This window comes from Bidens hawaiensis, unplaced genomic scaffold (genome assembly GCF_021521415.1).
Source record: "Bidens hawaiensis isolate Kalapana, Puna unplaced genomic scaffold, B.hawaiensis_p1.1 tig00062034_1, whole genome shotgun sequence".
NCBI lineage: Eukaryota > Viridiplantae > Streptophyta > Magnoliopsida > Asterales > Asteraceae > Bidens > Bidens hawaiensis.
The window spans coordinates 2,975-20,795 of record NW_027501115.1 but is presented as its reverse complement, the minus strand read 5'-3'; the positions used below and the strand labels follow the sequence as shown (position 1 = coordinate 20,795).

Here is a 17,821-nt window from a genome sequence, read left to right as displayed (position 1 = left end):
TTTCTTAGACGAAACTCATTGGCGTTAATGAAGAAGAAAAAAAGGAATGAATATAATATATTTTAATTTACGAAAATCGGTTGTAAATCGTGATGCTTCTATATCTCATGGTGAAATAAGATTTATTCAATTTTATTTAAAATGTTTTTAGGTATTGCTAAGACTTGCAAATTTTATAAAATTTTCACACAAAAACAAATGTTTTCTTTTGGTCCGCGACCTAGGAAATGAAAAATGATTGTCAAATTACCTTTTTTTTTGAATGAACAATAGCCTCAAAGGGCTTAAGACTTGTTTGAAACAAAATATATTTTTTTATGAAATAATTATAATATTAATAGTAGTGACGATGGTACTAGTAATAGAAATATTACTAATAATGGTAATAGTAATAATGATAATAACAACTTTAATAATAATAATAATTAAGATAAGGAATCATTTGAACTTGTTTGTAGTCATTTTAAAGAAAATTTATTTGATTGAAAATTAAATATCTATAGTAACTACGGATTTGTGTTAGTAACATTTGTTGCATCAGCATCGAGATGTAACATTTGTTGCATCAACATGTTTTGAGATGCCAGTGCGTAGAAACCAATCATCTTAATAAGATATAAAATTTGATACTTAAAGGTTTAAAATGTAAATATTTGTAACGAATGGATAGGACGAATGGTTATATTAACAAATGGATGAATATGGTAATGAGTGGTGAACAGTGGCGATGGATTATTTTAACGATTGGGAGTATGAATCTTGTGATGAATGAAGTGACAAATGGTTCTCAGTCTTCATGACTTATAATAACAAATAGCTATCATAAATAAAGATCTAGAGATGACGAATCAACACCCAAATAGCTTAACGGTTGGATGACGAATGTGGTAGCGAATGTGAGAGTAACGAATGGGTGAATGGATGAACGAATGATCAATTACGAATGAGTATTTATCATGAATGAATAATAACGAATCAGCTACAAAAACAAATAAGGTTGTTATTCTATTGTAACAAACTTAACACGTGGCAATAATCAGTTAAACTCTTATAACGAATGAAGATTATACGAGTAGCGAATAATCAAAATCATCATAACGAATGAATGTGTATCTTCAAACATTCAAAGTTCAATTTCCATATCTAGAAATGTTTCCAGATACAAACCTTTTCAAAAGCAAACACAAATTAATGGATTAAATGATCAAAACTTAACCAAATCACACATAAAACCATTCAAAATACTTGTATCAACCTCGCGAACAACCCCGAAACAATCTGCACCACTATAATCAATCCATACTCAGTCCAAAAACCAAAAACAACACAAACAGAATCCTATGTTCCCGTAACACCCAAATTTAAACCAATTCCATCCCAGTTCACCTTAATAACACAACTGAATAACCACAAATATCACACTACCTAAACAGAATCAAATTTCAATCATTTCATTATCAAATTAACATTTCATCATGTCAATTCAATGAAATCAATAAACATAACCTCGGATATTTAGTTAACACTCAAGCAGTAACTTATCCAATCAATTTATGATGAATTACCTTAACACATACACAATCTAACCTTGGAAATGCTCTGATACCACTTGAGAAAGCTTGAGCTTCAATTGATTGATCAATTCATATCAATTAACTTACGGATCTAGTTAATAGATATGTGTATGTGATTGATACGTTACTGAACGAAGTGTGTGAGTGAGTAAAAGGACAGAGTAACGGCTAAGAGAGAGTATACTAAAACAACACTTAAATTAAGCATGCTTGATTGGCCTATATATAGAAGACAAATGTCATTGGTTACATATTTCGTAACGAATGGACTCAATTCGTCTTCATTACATTAAATAACAAAATGGTATAGCGAATGACTCATTCGCTGTACCTCATCCGTCAACATTCCATGACGAATGGATACATATCAATAATGATTAAGGTCCATGCGTTAAACATCCATATTGAATGGACACGAATAACAAAATAACTCTCATTCGTTAAACAGGCTGAACGAATGACTACATAAAACATAACGAATGGGCTTGTAATTACTAAAATACCCTTACATTAAAATAATAATAAATTACAGACGATTACAAAGACTCGAAACGATCAAAACCGTACACTAACAGTTTTGAAACCTTTTGTTGATTTTATACATTTTTATTGGTTCAAATTATACTATGTTATTCTGATTTTTGGTTACAAGTTTACTCGACTGATTCAAGTTACAAGTTGGTACGTTACATGCTAAAATTTTAAAAGTTATGATTTTGTTATCCGCTCAGTCAGCGCATGATTTAAATATGCTTTTGCGACATCTCATATTATTGCCTTAGGTTAGTAAGGTGTGTTCATACCCTAGGCATTATAATTCATACTATCACATCTGGTGACTGAAGTATAAGGAAAGCCCTTACTCTCAAGCGGTACAAAACTAATTCTCAATTAAAATGTGATCGGAATCCAGGTAATTTGATTCCTCTTTGAACTCTTAATCTTCGACCTAATCGATCACACCTAACCATTCTTTTGTTTTGTTTTACTTAAACTCTTTTGTTTTACTTCTTCTCATATTCTTTGTTTTTTATGTTGAATTGAAAATCAGTTGGATGTAGTTGTCATACCCTTTGCTATTATTTAGGGTTTTCACATTTTGGTGATGATGATGATGATGAATCATAAATCTTATATTTTGCGAGAGTTTGGAACTTTCAGTGTTTGTTTGAAGTTTCTAACTTAAGTTTTTACTTTGAGATTGGCCAAGCAGTTTACAATGATTTTCCAACAATCTCCTCTATATTAGAAAATACCAATTCACACATTGTTTATGTTTGGTATCATAGATCAAAAAGCTTGTACCAACTTGCACTTAAATCATTCCTTCTAAACGAATGTAATCATACATTATCCCTCCAGGAAATATGATTCCTTCATTTATTTTTGTTAAATAAATTGTGTTTTCTTGATTAGAGTTTAGAATGTCTCTGAGTATATCCACGTTGAATAGCCAGTACAACCCATGTATCCCATGCCTTGCGATTGCATTGTCTCCCCCAATTATTCCAGTCGAAAATAGTGGTGATATTGTGTTTGGATCATTAACTCGAACCTGAGAAATAAGAAATCTGGTTACAAGCATGTATAAGCAAAGTGACAGGTCGAATATTATAAAATACCTGTAGATCTGATAATTGTGTTGATGCTAGAGCCAATCTTAGTGTATACGTTGCATTTTTTTTCACTTTGTTTAACTTGAACTTGATCGTCCATGTCGTTTCCTCGTACATTATGTCATAGCTCAACCTTTAAAGCAAACAAAAAAAAGAAACTTAATAGAAGGCCTAAAGCAAGTTTTTTTTTATTTGAATAGCTAAGTCTTTCCCTTTTTATTTACAGTTTTACCCCCCAAATATTGCACACCACCAGGACTCGAACTCGGGTCCCCACCAAGGAGGATTTTCCTCTTATCATTGGGCCAAAGCCTCAATAGCCCAAAAGCAAGTATTCTAATTAAGGCGAGTTTTCTAATTCAAGTTCTATAAAATTTGTTCCACTTTTATTTCAATATGAAATTTTTTATTTCCTTGATTTCATAATTATTAAATATTGAATTCAAAATCTTCTTTGGGTTTTGTTAACTTTTATGACTATTGCCCAAATAGTTATCTCCTTTTTTTTCCTTTTTTTTAATTCGACGATTCAGGTTTCTTAGTTGTTCCTAGTGTCATGTAAATTGATAATTCCATCATTTTGGTCTTTTTCTATTTACCTATTACTTTATTTAATAACATTAAAAACATATTCTTAACTTAGAGCTTTCATAATAGGGAATATTTGGTAACTTTTTATAAAGAGATAAATTTCCATAGTAATATTCTTTTATGCCTACCATGCACCCAGTAGTCCTAGCAGAGGGTGCGAAGCACCCAACGCGCACGCGCACGGACACGGGCACGGGTACGGACGAGGGCGAGGGCAATGGGCGCAATGTGACACTTTGATGGCGCACTTTGCACTTCGCACGCTCGCATCGCCGCAAGCCGCTTGAGAGCCGCCGTATTGTTTTTGGAAAACGAAAGTTAGATCAAGATGTGACAAGCTAACAAAAGCAAGGAACCAAAATTGATAATATGTATCTAGGAACCCATTGCGATACAGGATGAGTCCAAGAGTAAGGCCATCGCGCCGCAAGCCGCTTGAGAGCCGCCTTATTGTTTTGGGAAAACGAAAGTTAGATCAAGACCTGACAAGCTACCAAACGCAAGGGACCAAAAATGAAAATTTGTATCCAGGAACCCATCGCAATACGCGATGAATCCATAAATAGGCTATCGCGATACGCGATAGTCCGTTATGACTCAGCAACACGGGTCGCATCCGGGTGACACGTGGCATATGCTAGGGCTGAGTCATCAGGCCACATGTTTTTCTCCTGCCATCGCGATACGCGACGGCTTAAGGAAAGGGTCCATCACGTATCGTGATGGGACCCAAGTTCAGCTATGAATAGAGGGACACGGCACACTTCTCCCCCACACCAAATCTTTCTCTCTCTACGTCGGTTACCGTGCCCTCGACCCAATAAATAAATTCTCGTAAATCGACTTGCCTCGAAGTACGTGCCGATAAGTCACAACGACTTGCGCACCTCGTTCTGCATGCTCTGCATCGTTTTGCGTGCTGAATTTCGTAATGCATACCAAGCTCCGAAATTTCGCCGATTTAAGCTCTAGTACACGACATAGAGTAGAAGTGTTGTTTGTACAGGATTAGGCTTATAAACTCGGAATACCCGCATAAGGTAGGGGTTCTCCCTAAGTTATTATTTTATTATATTTCAAGGGTTAGACCCTAGTCGGGGGTATAGCCTAGACCTTGATTAAGAATTATAAAATACACGGGGTAAGTTAAAATAATGTTTCTTAAAAAATCAAGAAATATAGAATATTATATACATAAGGATATAATTAAAATATTATTTCTTCATGATTAAGAAAGATAAGGTTTTACCTACAAGGGTATTATCAAAATAGTGTTTCCTCATAATTAAGAAACATAAGATTTTATATACAAAAGTTATAGATAGATGTCGTTTCCTCTTGAAGAAGAAACTTATACTATAGATGTTTCTTCATAAATAAGAAACTCGGTACATGATTGGCAAACAAAGAGAAAGATTTCTGATCTAAATATTGTATTGAAACAAATGATCAATCAAGCTTTAAAGCTATCAAAACCAAACTAAAGGTCTGTAGCCGGATTAAGAGACGATCTGGGTATTTATAAAAACCGATTTTATTATAGTTAGTATTTTATTATAGATAAAGGTTTCAAATATATTAATATTTTATTATAAAATAAAGACTTACGCTAGATAACCCGCAAACTCTGATACATTTACAAAACAACTACCAACTATTGGTCACACGCGTAGGCCCTAAGTCGGGGTGTGTCAGGTTGGTATCAGAGCCATCGATCTTAGCAAATTAGATATTTGATTATACCTAGGCTTTGATCAGAAATAAGTTTATGATAGTCATTAAGTATTCAATTGAGAATACTAAATAAATAATCATTGAATGATTAAAAATTGTTACGGATAAGATATAAACAAAAACGGATAAGATAAGAACACACCCTCATATCCCTAAAATAACCTCATACAAATGTCTGATTGTCAATCTAGCAAAGGATAATTTCAGCTTCGATCTGGTAATGGAAAAGGATACATGGGAACATATTTACTCCCAATTCCTATATCTAGCGACGAAAATTCATACCAAATAGCAATGGAGGAAGATTCAGATTCGTTTGATTCTGACATCCCGCTAGCTCAGATTATCCCAAATCGGAACACGTATGGAGTCGAATCAAGTGGATCCAAGAAACCAACAATGTCAAAAGGAAAAGAAATAATGACTTATCCAGAAAAAAAATCCTTAGGGACGGGAATATTATAATTATCCCATGATACGGGATCCTTACTTGCTCACACTGAAGGTGAACGTCAGAACATGGATTATAAAGGAATGTATGACATTAAAGATGATTCAACTCACTATGAAATCAATGTCACTAAACTAGCTGAAGCAATGCTCAAGGAAGAAATGGATACTGAGGAGAAGCAAAAAGAAAAGAAGAAAGGAGAAAACACTAAGAAGGACAACAAGATCAAAAATTGATTGTCCGATGGAAGAAATAAGAATTTTAGTAGTTGAAAAACAATGCAATTGTAATAAATGACATGCAATCTTGTAACAACAAAAATAAAAGATATATTTAAATTTCCTCGAAATTATTAATGTATCTTTTAAAAAGAATTATATCAAGAAACGATTGCACGAACTCTCCGAGTAATTCTTTCAGTGTATCTGGAAGTGTGAGAATACTAGCTAGGAGATTAAAGAAAAGTCCAGGTGGACAAAAATCCAAAACATGACTAACCTCAGGTCAACGCTACATGAAATAATTAGAAAATATTAAATGAAACAGACCTAGAAAGAGAATTATAGAAATTCATGTGGTCCATTTTGTACACAAGGTATGTACTATCCATTTCAATAATATACAACAAGAAAGTATTGACGCGGCTCAAGAACCTCATCAACTTTCATAAAGACATTTGGAAAAAGATGTAGTGGAACTATCGTTTCATAAGATTATCCCAAACATCAATTCTAAAACAAAGAATAAATGACTGAATTGTACCATGTATAAGACGAACAACCTCAAGAAATATTAGAAAGAAACCCCTTCGAAATACGACAGACTAAATTAAACATTTCATAAACAAATCAGTCTTTTTGTACTTATATCAATTGTTCAATGTCACACACTTGTTGCAAAACATTCTATCATTAGTATAAAAATAAGAAATTCCTTTCATACTAAATTAAATTATGTTTACAGAATGTTTAACCCAGACAATCAAGAGAATAATGACGAAGCTTCAATTCAAAGAAGCAACAATAATATGAAAAAACCTAAATGGGAGATTCCTGAGCAGTATCTTGTCAAAATTCAAGAAATGATTCATAATGCGATGACTCCTCTCATCGATGCAATGAAGGGTGAAAAACATAAAAGTATATCTCAACATTCAAGCAAGACCGTTAGAACTCATTCATACTGAAATCCTTCTCGTCATGAAGAAAGTGTTCATAGCTCCAACGATGAGAGCAAATTCAATCGTAAATTCAAGAAACAATTAGTAATCCAAGGATGTAGTTTCAAGAACTTCAAAGCCTATGGACCAAAAGAATTCTATGGCGACAAAGGTGCTATATCAACTTTACGATGGTTTGAAGAAATCAAATCCATTGTTATCATCAGCCAATGTACTGAGATTCAAAAAATTCAGTACTCCTTCAACACTTTAAAGGCAAAGCTTTGGAATCGTGGAATACCCTGATCATGTCAAAGGGTAGAGAAACTATACAATACTAAGTTTCATGAGTATTGTAGATTGGTACCACATTTGGTAACACAAGAATTTAACAAAGTAACCCGTTACATTTGGGGTTTACCTCGGGAAATTAAAGATATGGTAAGATCTCATTTGCCTCAAACCGCTAATTCAGCCATGGAATTAGCCGGTTATCTCAAGAATGGTCTTATCAGAAATCAAGAAGAAGATAAGAATGCAAAAGAAAGAAAGAAGAAATTGAGGGAAGTAAAACAAAGAAAATGAGGACGGGTCTTTTAAATTCACAAGACCAATCTGCCAGAGTTGTGGCAGAAGACATAACAGGAAGTGTTAAAGACCAACCTACTTTCCCAAAAATATTCCATTGGTCATATGTAACTTTTGCAAGAAAATCGCTCACTCAGAAGATGACTGCAAAAGGAAAACAGTAGTATGTTTCAGTTGTGGAGAAAGCGGACACTTCAGTTTGGAATGTCCAAAAAAGACAAGCAACGCAAGTGGAAGCGCTGCTAAGAAAGGAAATGCTAAGATAAATATGGTAAACATAAAAGATGCATCCGACAATCAGGAATATAAGTAGACAAGATTATGCCAAATGAATGTTCAAGATCCGAATGCATTAAAAATAACTAATAGTTTAGCTAACTCTTGTAATCTCGTTTTAAAATGAGAAATTTTGTAATCGTATAAAGGTATTTAAATCCCAAATGTATATAAAGAAAGATAATATCATACAGATCATGTCTTTACACACGAATGCTTATATGCAAGGGAAAAAAGATACTTAAATTTCAAAAATTTACCAAATGCACGGAACTATGTCATTTAATCATAATCTATACAAAGATGAAATAAAGAGAATAAATTAAACTAAGAAGTAAGAATACGTCTACTTAAAGAAAATCAATTATCCGAATTTTGAAAGTTCAAAGGTATAATTGATGGAAATAAACGGAAGGAATCCGTCAAGATCATAAAGTAAATGATATCATTACTCGAGTATGGGTATCTGAATGTTATCAAGATGAATGAATCAAAAGGATTCTATAGACTGAATCCAATATGCAATCTAGTTAACATCAGTAAATGTTTAGAATACAAAAGAAAAGGTAAATAGTTACACACAATTGGCCACTTTGCTTAGCAATTTACCATTACTTATGACATTCTGAACTATTAACTGAATACATCATCCAAAGATGTGAGTTAACAACAAATCGGGAATTGCGACCATTCAAACAGTTCGATTTAAGCTCAAGAAATAGATGAGAAAGAATCTAATAGCAAATCAATAAGCAAGGAATCACTCACAACTAATCTCGAGGACGGTATTAATTCCATGGTGGGGAGGATGTAACATCCCAAAAATTTCGATCCAAATTTGACAACTTAGGAAAGTTGAAGGATCGAAATAATCTCAAGAACAAGTAATGGAAAATTTTAAATAAGAAATAAAATCATATTCATATATGAGAAAAATAAAAATATCTCATAAAGAAGATAATCCCATAATAAGGAAATTGATAAGGAAAAACTCATCCCACATGGAAGGATGGAAGAAAGTGGAAGAAATCCACTTGGGTTTAAATAAGGAAGTTAAAACCCATCTCACATGGAAAGTGGGAAAGATTTGGAAGCTCTTTATAAATAAATAAATTTCCATAGTAATATTCTTTTATGCTTAGCATGCACCCAATGGTCCTAGCGGAAGGTGCGAAGCACCCGACGCGCACGAGCACGGGCTCGGGAGAGGACGAGGGCGATGGGCTCAATGTGGCGCTTTGATGGCGCACTTTGCTCTTCGCACGCTCGCATCGCCGCAAGCCGCTTTTGAGAGAACGTCATAGAGACCAAGATCTAGCCTCTAATCCGATACATCAACACGAAATCAATACTTTAAATATAATACTTTATTGATAAATATGGTGTAAATACATTATGGTGGAGATAAGTTATGGAGAGAATAACTTAAACTATGTACAAGTTCTCTACTAAATTATGAGCATGAGCTCCCTATTTATAGGCTATTCTACAATATACATTAAATACAAAGACTAAACCGCCTGTAACTTATTCGATCGCTACGGACACCGAAACCGTGCACTAACAGACTCCCCCTTTTCCGTAGCTATCGAATACCTTATCCTTGAATACTTTAACTACAAATCACCAGTCACAAATCGTGCACTAACAGCTTTATTGTTTTTGGAAAACAAAAGTTAGTCAAGACGTGACAAGCTACCAAAAGCAAGGGACCAAAAATGAAAATTTGTATCCAGGAACCCATCGCGATACGTGACGAGTCCAAGAAGATAATCCCATAGTAACGAAATGGAGAATGAAAAATTCATCTCACATGAAAGGATGGAAGAAAGTAGAAGCATTCCACTTGGGTATAAATAAGGTAGTTAAAACCCATCCCACATGAAAATTGGGAAAGATTTGGAAGCTCTTTAAAAAGAGATAAATTTCCATAGTAATATTCTTTTATGCCTAGCACGCAACCAGTGGTCCTAGCGGAAGGTGCGAAGAACCCGACGCGCACGGGCACGGGCTCGGCCGAGGACAAGGGCGATGGGCGTAATGTAGCGCTTTAATTGCGCACTTTTCACTTCGCACCCTCGCATCGCCGCAAGCCGCTTTATTGTTTTTGGAAAACTAAAGTTAGATCAAGACGTGACAAACTACCAAAAGCAAGGGGCCAAAAATGAAAATTTGTATCCAGGAACCCATCGCGTTACACGATGAGTCCAAGAGTAAGGTCATCGCGATACGCGATGGTCCGTTATGACTCAGGAACACGTGTCGCATCCGAGTGACACATGGCATACGCTAGGGTTGAGTCATCATGCCACGTGTTTTTCTCATGCCATCGCGATACGCGAAGGCTTAAGGAAAGGGTCTATCGCGTATCGCAATGGGACCCAAGTTCGGCTATAAATAGAGGGGACACGGCACACTTCTCCCCCACACCAATTATCTCTCTCTCTCTCTCTCTAAAAATACTCTCTCCCTACCTCGGTTTCCATGCCCTCGCTCGATAAATATATTCTCGTAAACCGTCTTGCCTCGAAGTACGTGTCGACAAGTCCTGATGACCGGCGCACCTCGTTCTAGGTGCCGAGCATCATTTGATTGTCGAACCTCGTAATGCATACCAAGCTCCAAAGTTCCGCCGATTTAAGCTCTAGTACACGACGTAGAGTATAAGTGCTTCTTGTACAAGATTATGCATATAAATTCTGAATACCTGCGTAAGGTAGGGGTTCTGCCTAAGTTATTATTTTATTATATTTCAAGGCTTAGACCCTATTTGGGGGTATAGCCTAGATCTTGATTAAGAATTATAAAATACAGAGGTTAAGTTAAAATAATGTTTCTTAAAAATTCAGAAATATAAAATATTATATACATGAGGATATAATTAAAATATTATTTCTTTATGATTAAGAAAGATAATGATTAACCTACAAAGGGTATCGTCAAAATAGTGTTTTTTCATGATTTAGTAACATAAGATTTTATATACAAAAGTTATAGACAGATGACGTTTCTTCTTGAAGAAGAAACTTATATTATAGATATTTCTTCATGATGAAGAAACTCGGTACATGATTGGCAAACAAAAAGAAAGATTTCAGATCTAAATATTGTATTGAAACAAATGATCAATCAAGCTTTAAAGCTATCAAAGCCAAACTAAAGGTCTGTAGCCGGATTAAGAGACGATTCGGGCATTTATACAAACCGATTTTATTATAGGTTAATCATTCATTCAATCACAAAGGTTTTCAAACGAGATCACCGCGCCATTCATAACAGACAATCACAAATGAATACGTTAAACCTTTTAAACCAGTCAAGATAAACGGGTTGTTAATCTTAAACAAAGTCAGTCAAATATTTATGAAAATACGTGATCTCTAACATAAAAATTTAAGGGATTTCGTGATCCCTATTAAAATACAAGATAGAAAATAAAAGCAACTCAGACCGAGTACACATGTGTCTGGATCCAAACATAATTTGTCTGGTCTTTCAATTAATGTTACGTGGCCGCAATCTAGAGATCATAATTAAAGTTCTCCAATGGGCATCATTTCCCGGAGAATCGTGTATGGAAGTGGCACAAATCCCATAAATAAGAGTCGATCCTGCTGAGTTTGTTCAAGAAAACTATCTTGTCAGTCAAAGAAAGATTTATTAAATGTTTTTAGAGTCAACGATTCACCAGCATATCGTTGACGTACTTTCCCCAACATTTCAGGAAATAAAGTTAGTACAGGTAGCAAAGAATTATATCCACCCATGAAGTTAGATGCACATAAGGTACAGGTTGCTCAGCAAATTCTCATGAAAAGTATGTTATTTCTACTCGACTCACAACCATTTACTACCACTCATAACCACACCCTAAAAAATAATATAGTCACTAAATTTGAAGAACCAATTAGGAATGTTATTGGGGGAGGGGTTGTGCAAAATGTTAAATTTACCTAAAACCAATATAAATCAGAAAAACAATTTGGCCATATGTCCACTACAAAATGGCTTATTCCCCTAAGTCATTCTATAGCTGCGATTATTCTACCATGATTATGAAAGGGAAAACAACAAATTGGTGGCTAAAGGCATGGTGGTAAAAATCACGCTTAGGCGACGAGTAATCCTCGGGTACTCCCCACATTGGTTGAGTACTTGGTGAGTCATCTACTAGCCCCCCCCCCCAATAGTCGAGTACTCGCAACTCTGTCAACTTGGCAGTACCTAAAAACTTCTGCAACCATGGCTAAATATGCTCGGAGATAACGCTAGCGAAGGGGCTATTGATCGTCGACATTTCCAAGCCTTTCACATCGTCCATCGCTGACGCTACATGCGACATCATAATTAGAGTTGTAACCAGATACCGTTATATGCACAGCCTGATTTGGGTATGTGCCTAACGGGGCATCTAACGCATAATGGCACCAGTAAGCGACCGACATAAGACGTTAACCCAACATTAGAAAATAGCTATAAAACAATGATCAACCATAGTATTTGAAAGAAGAATAACTAAATACAATATCGGAAGAAGAATATAAACAACCACATACAACCAACTAGAAACATAACCTACATGTAATTAATACTAGTAATAATATTTTGACTATGATTTGATTAGGACTTCGGCTTAAACTTTTTATTAATTTAATCAACTTTGACAACTCATCCAAGACTACTGCATAAAGAAACCAACTCAACGCTGACCCCTGGTGAAGTCCTACCTCTACGGGGAAGGACTCAGTGTGCGTGCGCCCATGGGGGATACTGAGTCCTTCCCCGTAGAGGTAGGACTTCACCAGGGGTCAGCGTTGAGTCCGTTTCTTTTTGCAGCAGTCTTGGATGCGTTGTCAAAGTCGATTCAGGGGACGCTCCCGTGGTGCATGATGTTCGCAGAAGATATTGTGTTACTTGCGGAGACAAAACAAGATCTAAACATGAGGTTAGAGGAGTGGCGATCAAACTTAGAGACAAAAGGTTTAAGGATTAGTCGCTCTAAGACGGAGTACCTCCACTGTGATTTTGGGGAGGTAAATGACAATGATGACACCCAGATCACCATTGAAGGGCAGGTGGTACCACAGGTAATGAAGTTCAGATATCTAGGATCATTCATTCAAAGCGATGGGGAATTAGACAGTGATGTGACCCACCGAGTCCAGGTAGGATGGGGTAGATGGAAAGCAGCCACAGGTATATTGTGCGACAAGACTTTCCCAACTAAATTAAAAGGAGAATTTTATAGGATCGCTGTCAGACCTGCAATGCTATATGGAACAGATTGTTGGGCCATCAAGAAGGCACAAGTGCGGAAGATGGAGGTAGCAGAAATGAGAATGCTACGATGGATGTGTGGGCATACAAGGTTAAACCGAATAAGAAATTTTGTGTTTCGGGAGAGATTAGGGGTAGCGAACATATCAGACAAGATACGAGAGTGGAGATTGAGATGGTTTGGACATGTGAAGAGAAGATATCCGACGAATCCTGTTAGATCTGCAGAAAACATGACTATAGAGGGAATGAGGGGTAGAGGACGACCTAAATTGACTTTGTACTAGAGGATTAGGCGTGATTTGATAGACCTAAACCTCTCCGAGGACATGGTTGGAGATAGGAATTCTTGAAGAAGTAGGATCAAAGTTAAAGATTTTTAGGGACAAATGAGAACCTTAAGACCTCTATTTATCTTATTCTACTCACACACCATATAGTATTACTATTATTTTTTTATTATTACTATTTTTATTAGTCTTATTATTAATACTACTATTATTATTATTATTATTATTACTATTTCATTTACTATATATTGCCTCATACATATGTTTTACAGAGCTGAGGGTCTCTCTGAAAGCCACCTCTTTATCCCGTTGGATAGAGGTACGGTGTGCCTACATCCCACCCTCCCCAGACCCTACTTATAGTTTTGCTGTTGGTGGGACTAAACTGGGTATGATTGATTGATTGATAATAATGTGCCTCTAATATGGATAAGTCCAATCTTGAATGAGTGTAGATGATTGTTGTTTTTGAGAAAGAAAAGAATTTGAAAATTTATATGGAGATGAAGTTGATGAAGCAAAAGAAATATTTTTATAGGCTTTTTTAAGAGGAGGAATAGAGTATAAATTGATCAATGTAGAGTTCGCCAGAAAAGTTATGATTGCTGCGGTGATAAGATTATAGGTTTCGCAAAACCCTAATCAATATAGACGAAGAAGTAGTTGTGTTTGAAGAAGTAACCATTGAAATGGCAATATAGGTAGAGGTGTTTTTTTTTTTTGAGTAAAGGAAGATGGCTAATTGATAGTAGGTGGCAGAGGGTGGTAGTGTTTGAATGAGTGCTATTGTGATAATAGGAGATATTACTAGAATATAGAAAGAAGAATGGAGATTGATGGTTGGAGGGTCAAGAGTTTTATAGTTTGAGAAATAAGCTTTAATACCATACCAAAAAAAGCTCTAGCATACTACTGGAATAGAGAAAGAGAAAAGGAAATTGATGGTTGTAGGATCATGTGCTTCTCATAGAAAATATAAGCTTTGAATTCATATAAAGAAAATGATCAACCATGGTATACGAAAGAAGAATCAAATTCAATATTGAAAGAAGAATATAAACAACTGCATTTTGTATTTATAAATTGTACAATATTTATATACAACAAATTAGACACATAACCTACATGTAATTAATACCAGAAATAATATTTTGGCTATGACTTTAACTAGGACTTTGACTAAGGCTTTTGACCAGAATAATACATATTCAAAATATACAAATAATGTGTCTCTAATAATAACTAGTGAAGGAATGCGTGTAACGCCACATCAAACGTGTAACCAGTAACGGTATTCGCATAATGTGATACCAGACTTGTAACCAATGTGGGTACGCACGTACATGTTTCTGGTACGCGCGTAACCTGGCTCAATGTTGATATGCGCGCTAAGCTACATCGAACGTGTAATCGGTGGTGTTGATACTTGCGTAACCCGTCCTAGTGTCGGTACGCCCATAAATTCATTTTTATTATCTCCTTTTATGACTTTTGTGCTTAGTTTTTGAATCCAGCCCGTTCCGACCAGGATTCGTTTCTACCCGAACCCGTCCCAACACGAACCTCTTACGGCTCGGATCCGTTTTGACCCGGGCTCGTTCTGACCCGAACCAAAACAACCTCTTTTTAGTTGAGTTGTTTCGATTCTAACCAATTCTAACCTAAAGCCTTTCTAACCTATGATCCGAACCTACCCAACCCGTTTGACAGTTGAGTGAATTTACATTCACAAAACAAACTGTAACTTGTTTTTATAGGATCCTGTGACAATGTGTCTTTAACTAGATAAAACCAACAATCCTATGGTAAAAGGAGAATTCAGTTTTGAAGAGAATTCAGTTTTGCGAAGAACCAGTCAGTTTTGTAATCACTTTGACCAATTGTAAAAACCAAATCACCATCAGGATATAGCTTTGCGTATCTTTCCCACAATCCGTATTGTCTAAACCTGCTCAGGTTAGAGGTCTCTTTTATTATCTCCGATTAATTTTCAAAGCTGAAACAGAATCTGAATAGCATTTACCTGTTAAGATTATTGTCTAGAAACGGGTTATTATACATCTGGTCTGAATCAGGAATGTAATATTCAGCTGCCGATCGATCAGGTATCCCTATCTCCCATAACGTTGGACCGTTTCTCGGTGGCTCGAAAACAAGATCACCAAGTTCCATATCACAACCTGTTATGATAGTGATGGTGCTAACGCTTTTGTAGTCGCCGATGAATCCAGGGACCCACGCGTATACATTATATGTCTGAAGAAACACTAAGTGACCCCGGCAGATTACGGATAATCTGGGGGTTAAGTAGATGTTTCCCACGAGGGTTAGGTCCGGCAAAGATGGTTATTCTTCTGATGACCTGCAAAACAGACACCGTGAGCTTGTCACTGAGAAGGGGGGGGGTACCTCTTTGTGACCACCCTCCGGCGTGAGAATCAGACTAGATTGCTCTGAATATGTGTATATTAAGAGAAATAGCTAGAGCAGATATATGATGGTATAAGATATGATATAAGATATAAGATGATCATACCATTCCAAGGTGTTGGAGTATTTATAGCCGAAGGTAGGTTTCCAAGCAGGTACAGCCAGCTGTATAATATTCCTTTTCTACCAACTGTGGGCTACGCACGTGCCATGCTGGTGGTTGGTGGGTAGGCAGCGGCTGATAGTGACATGGCCGGCCGTGTACTATTCCTTTTCCACCAACTACAGGCTATGTACGTGCCACGACAAGGGTTGGTGAGTAGGCAGCGGCTGATAGTGACATAAGTACTAGAGCGTGCTCCTCGTCGTACTGTTGTCAGTGAGCTGTCGCTGCTTTGGTCAGATCTTGTCTATTTTGTCCATACCTTGGCAGGTATAGTACAAAAGATCCTCCAGAAGCATACGGACTGGCTCATTTGGGCGGGAGTATTCCCGGCTTGCTCATTCCTTCTTCAGGTGACGTTACTGAATTATTGAGTGTTAGTGCCTTGTGCGTGTAGCCTTGTTATTAGTGCGGGTAGTCTCCGCTGATGGCTTGTATCCGCAGCTGCGGGAACAGGCGGGTTACTTCACCATTGGGAGGCTTTTCCTGCGGGAACAGCTGGCGTATGCGCGTAAGGTCTTCATCTCTCTGAGCATGGTGGGTCATGCGGAACCAGTTGGTCTTTGCGCAGACGTCCCTCTTCAAGGTGAGTCTTGCGGGTCCAACTGGGCTCTGCTGGGACCTACCTCTTCAAGTCCCCCCAGTCCAATGTTCTTCTCATGAATTGTTAATAAGTGAGGTGAACTTTTGGACTTAAGCAAGGGGTTTTGAAAAGGGTTTTTAGTTTTAAGGTTGTTCGTGGGGATTCTTCCGCGGTTTCCCTAATGTCACGTGCAAAAATTCCCGACTTTTCTGCTTGATCTTTGGGTATGATGCGGGTAGGTGTGTAACCTCCTCGCAAGTCAGGAGCGTTGAGTTTCACTTGTGTAGATTCTCCACGAGGTTTTGGTAGTTTTAGACATAGTGATCAATTATGTTAAACAACCAATTCCATCTTGGAGCTTTCAAACAATCTAGTTCTCAACGTTCCCGCTATGCGGGGATGTTATTTCCCTTTCCACAAGCATGGCCCAGAAGATCCTTCTTGGTTTTAATTCCCTGCAAGTGCTAAGTATGTGAAGGGTTTTGCCTTGACACTGTACCCGCACTTGTCTTACGGTTTCTTGGTTACCAAGGTATTCTTGGCTTCAATTCCCTGCAGGTGCTAAGTATGTGAAGGGTTTCGCCTTGACACTGTACCCGCACTTGTCTTACGGTTTCTTGGTTACCAAGGTAAGGGGGTATATTCCCTCTTATTTTTGAATCTTTGAATCTTTTTGAATCTTTTTGATTTGCTTTATAGACGTTATATGACTTGCTCATGCATATTATAGTTTAATTTAGCAATTTTCCAAGTGCTTTGAATAAGTTAACCTTTCGACGCGCGGTTGTCAATAGGTTAATGTTCAGTTTCCTCTATCATGATTGTGCGGGTAGGACCGTCACTTTCCTTTAGTGGGATGACCAAACTTCACCTATAACTGACCTGCGTGAAGGTTTTCCTCATGTTTTCCTTAGAAATTTTTGCCGTTTCTTGTGTTTATGCGGGTTTTGCCGCCGTCCACACACAACGACTTCCCCACTTATTTATGCGGTGAATACCGGCATATCAGTGTTTTGAATAAGTATAAAGGTAAGACTATCAACACAATGTGATAAGGAGAATCATTTCCATTAGAAGTGGCTCTAGGCC

The 17,821-nt window shown here is 36.8% G+C and overlaps 1 protein-coding gene across 1 annotated transcript; it reads right to left on the bottom strand.

Annotated features, from left to right (window-relative positions):
- Nucleotides 1-2,725: 2,725 nt before the first annotated feature.
- LOC143603481 (putative rhamnogalacturonate lyase B) lies at nt 2,726-15,812 on the bottom strand (the record flags this gene model as incomplete). The annotated part of the gene is made up of 5 exons (XM_077080260.1): nt 2,726-3,129; nt 3,197-3,317; nt 12,369-12,388; nt 15,402-15,504; nt 15,580-15,812. Coding segments are annotated over 5 exons (717 nt in total), but the record flags the coding sequence as incomplete, so codon positions are not given.
- Between the last annotated feature and the right edge of the window lie 2,009 nt (nt 15,813-17,821).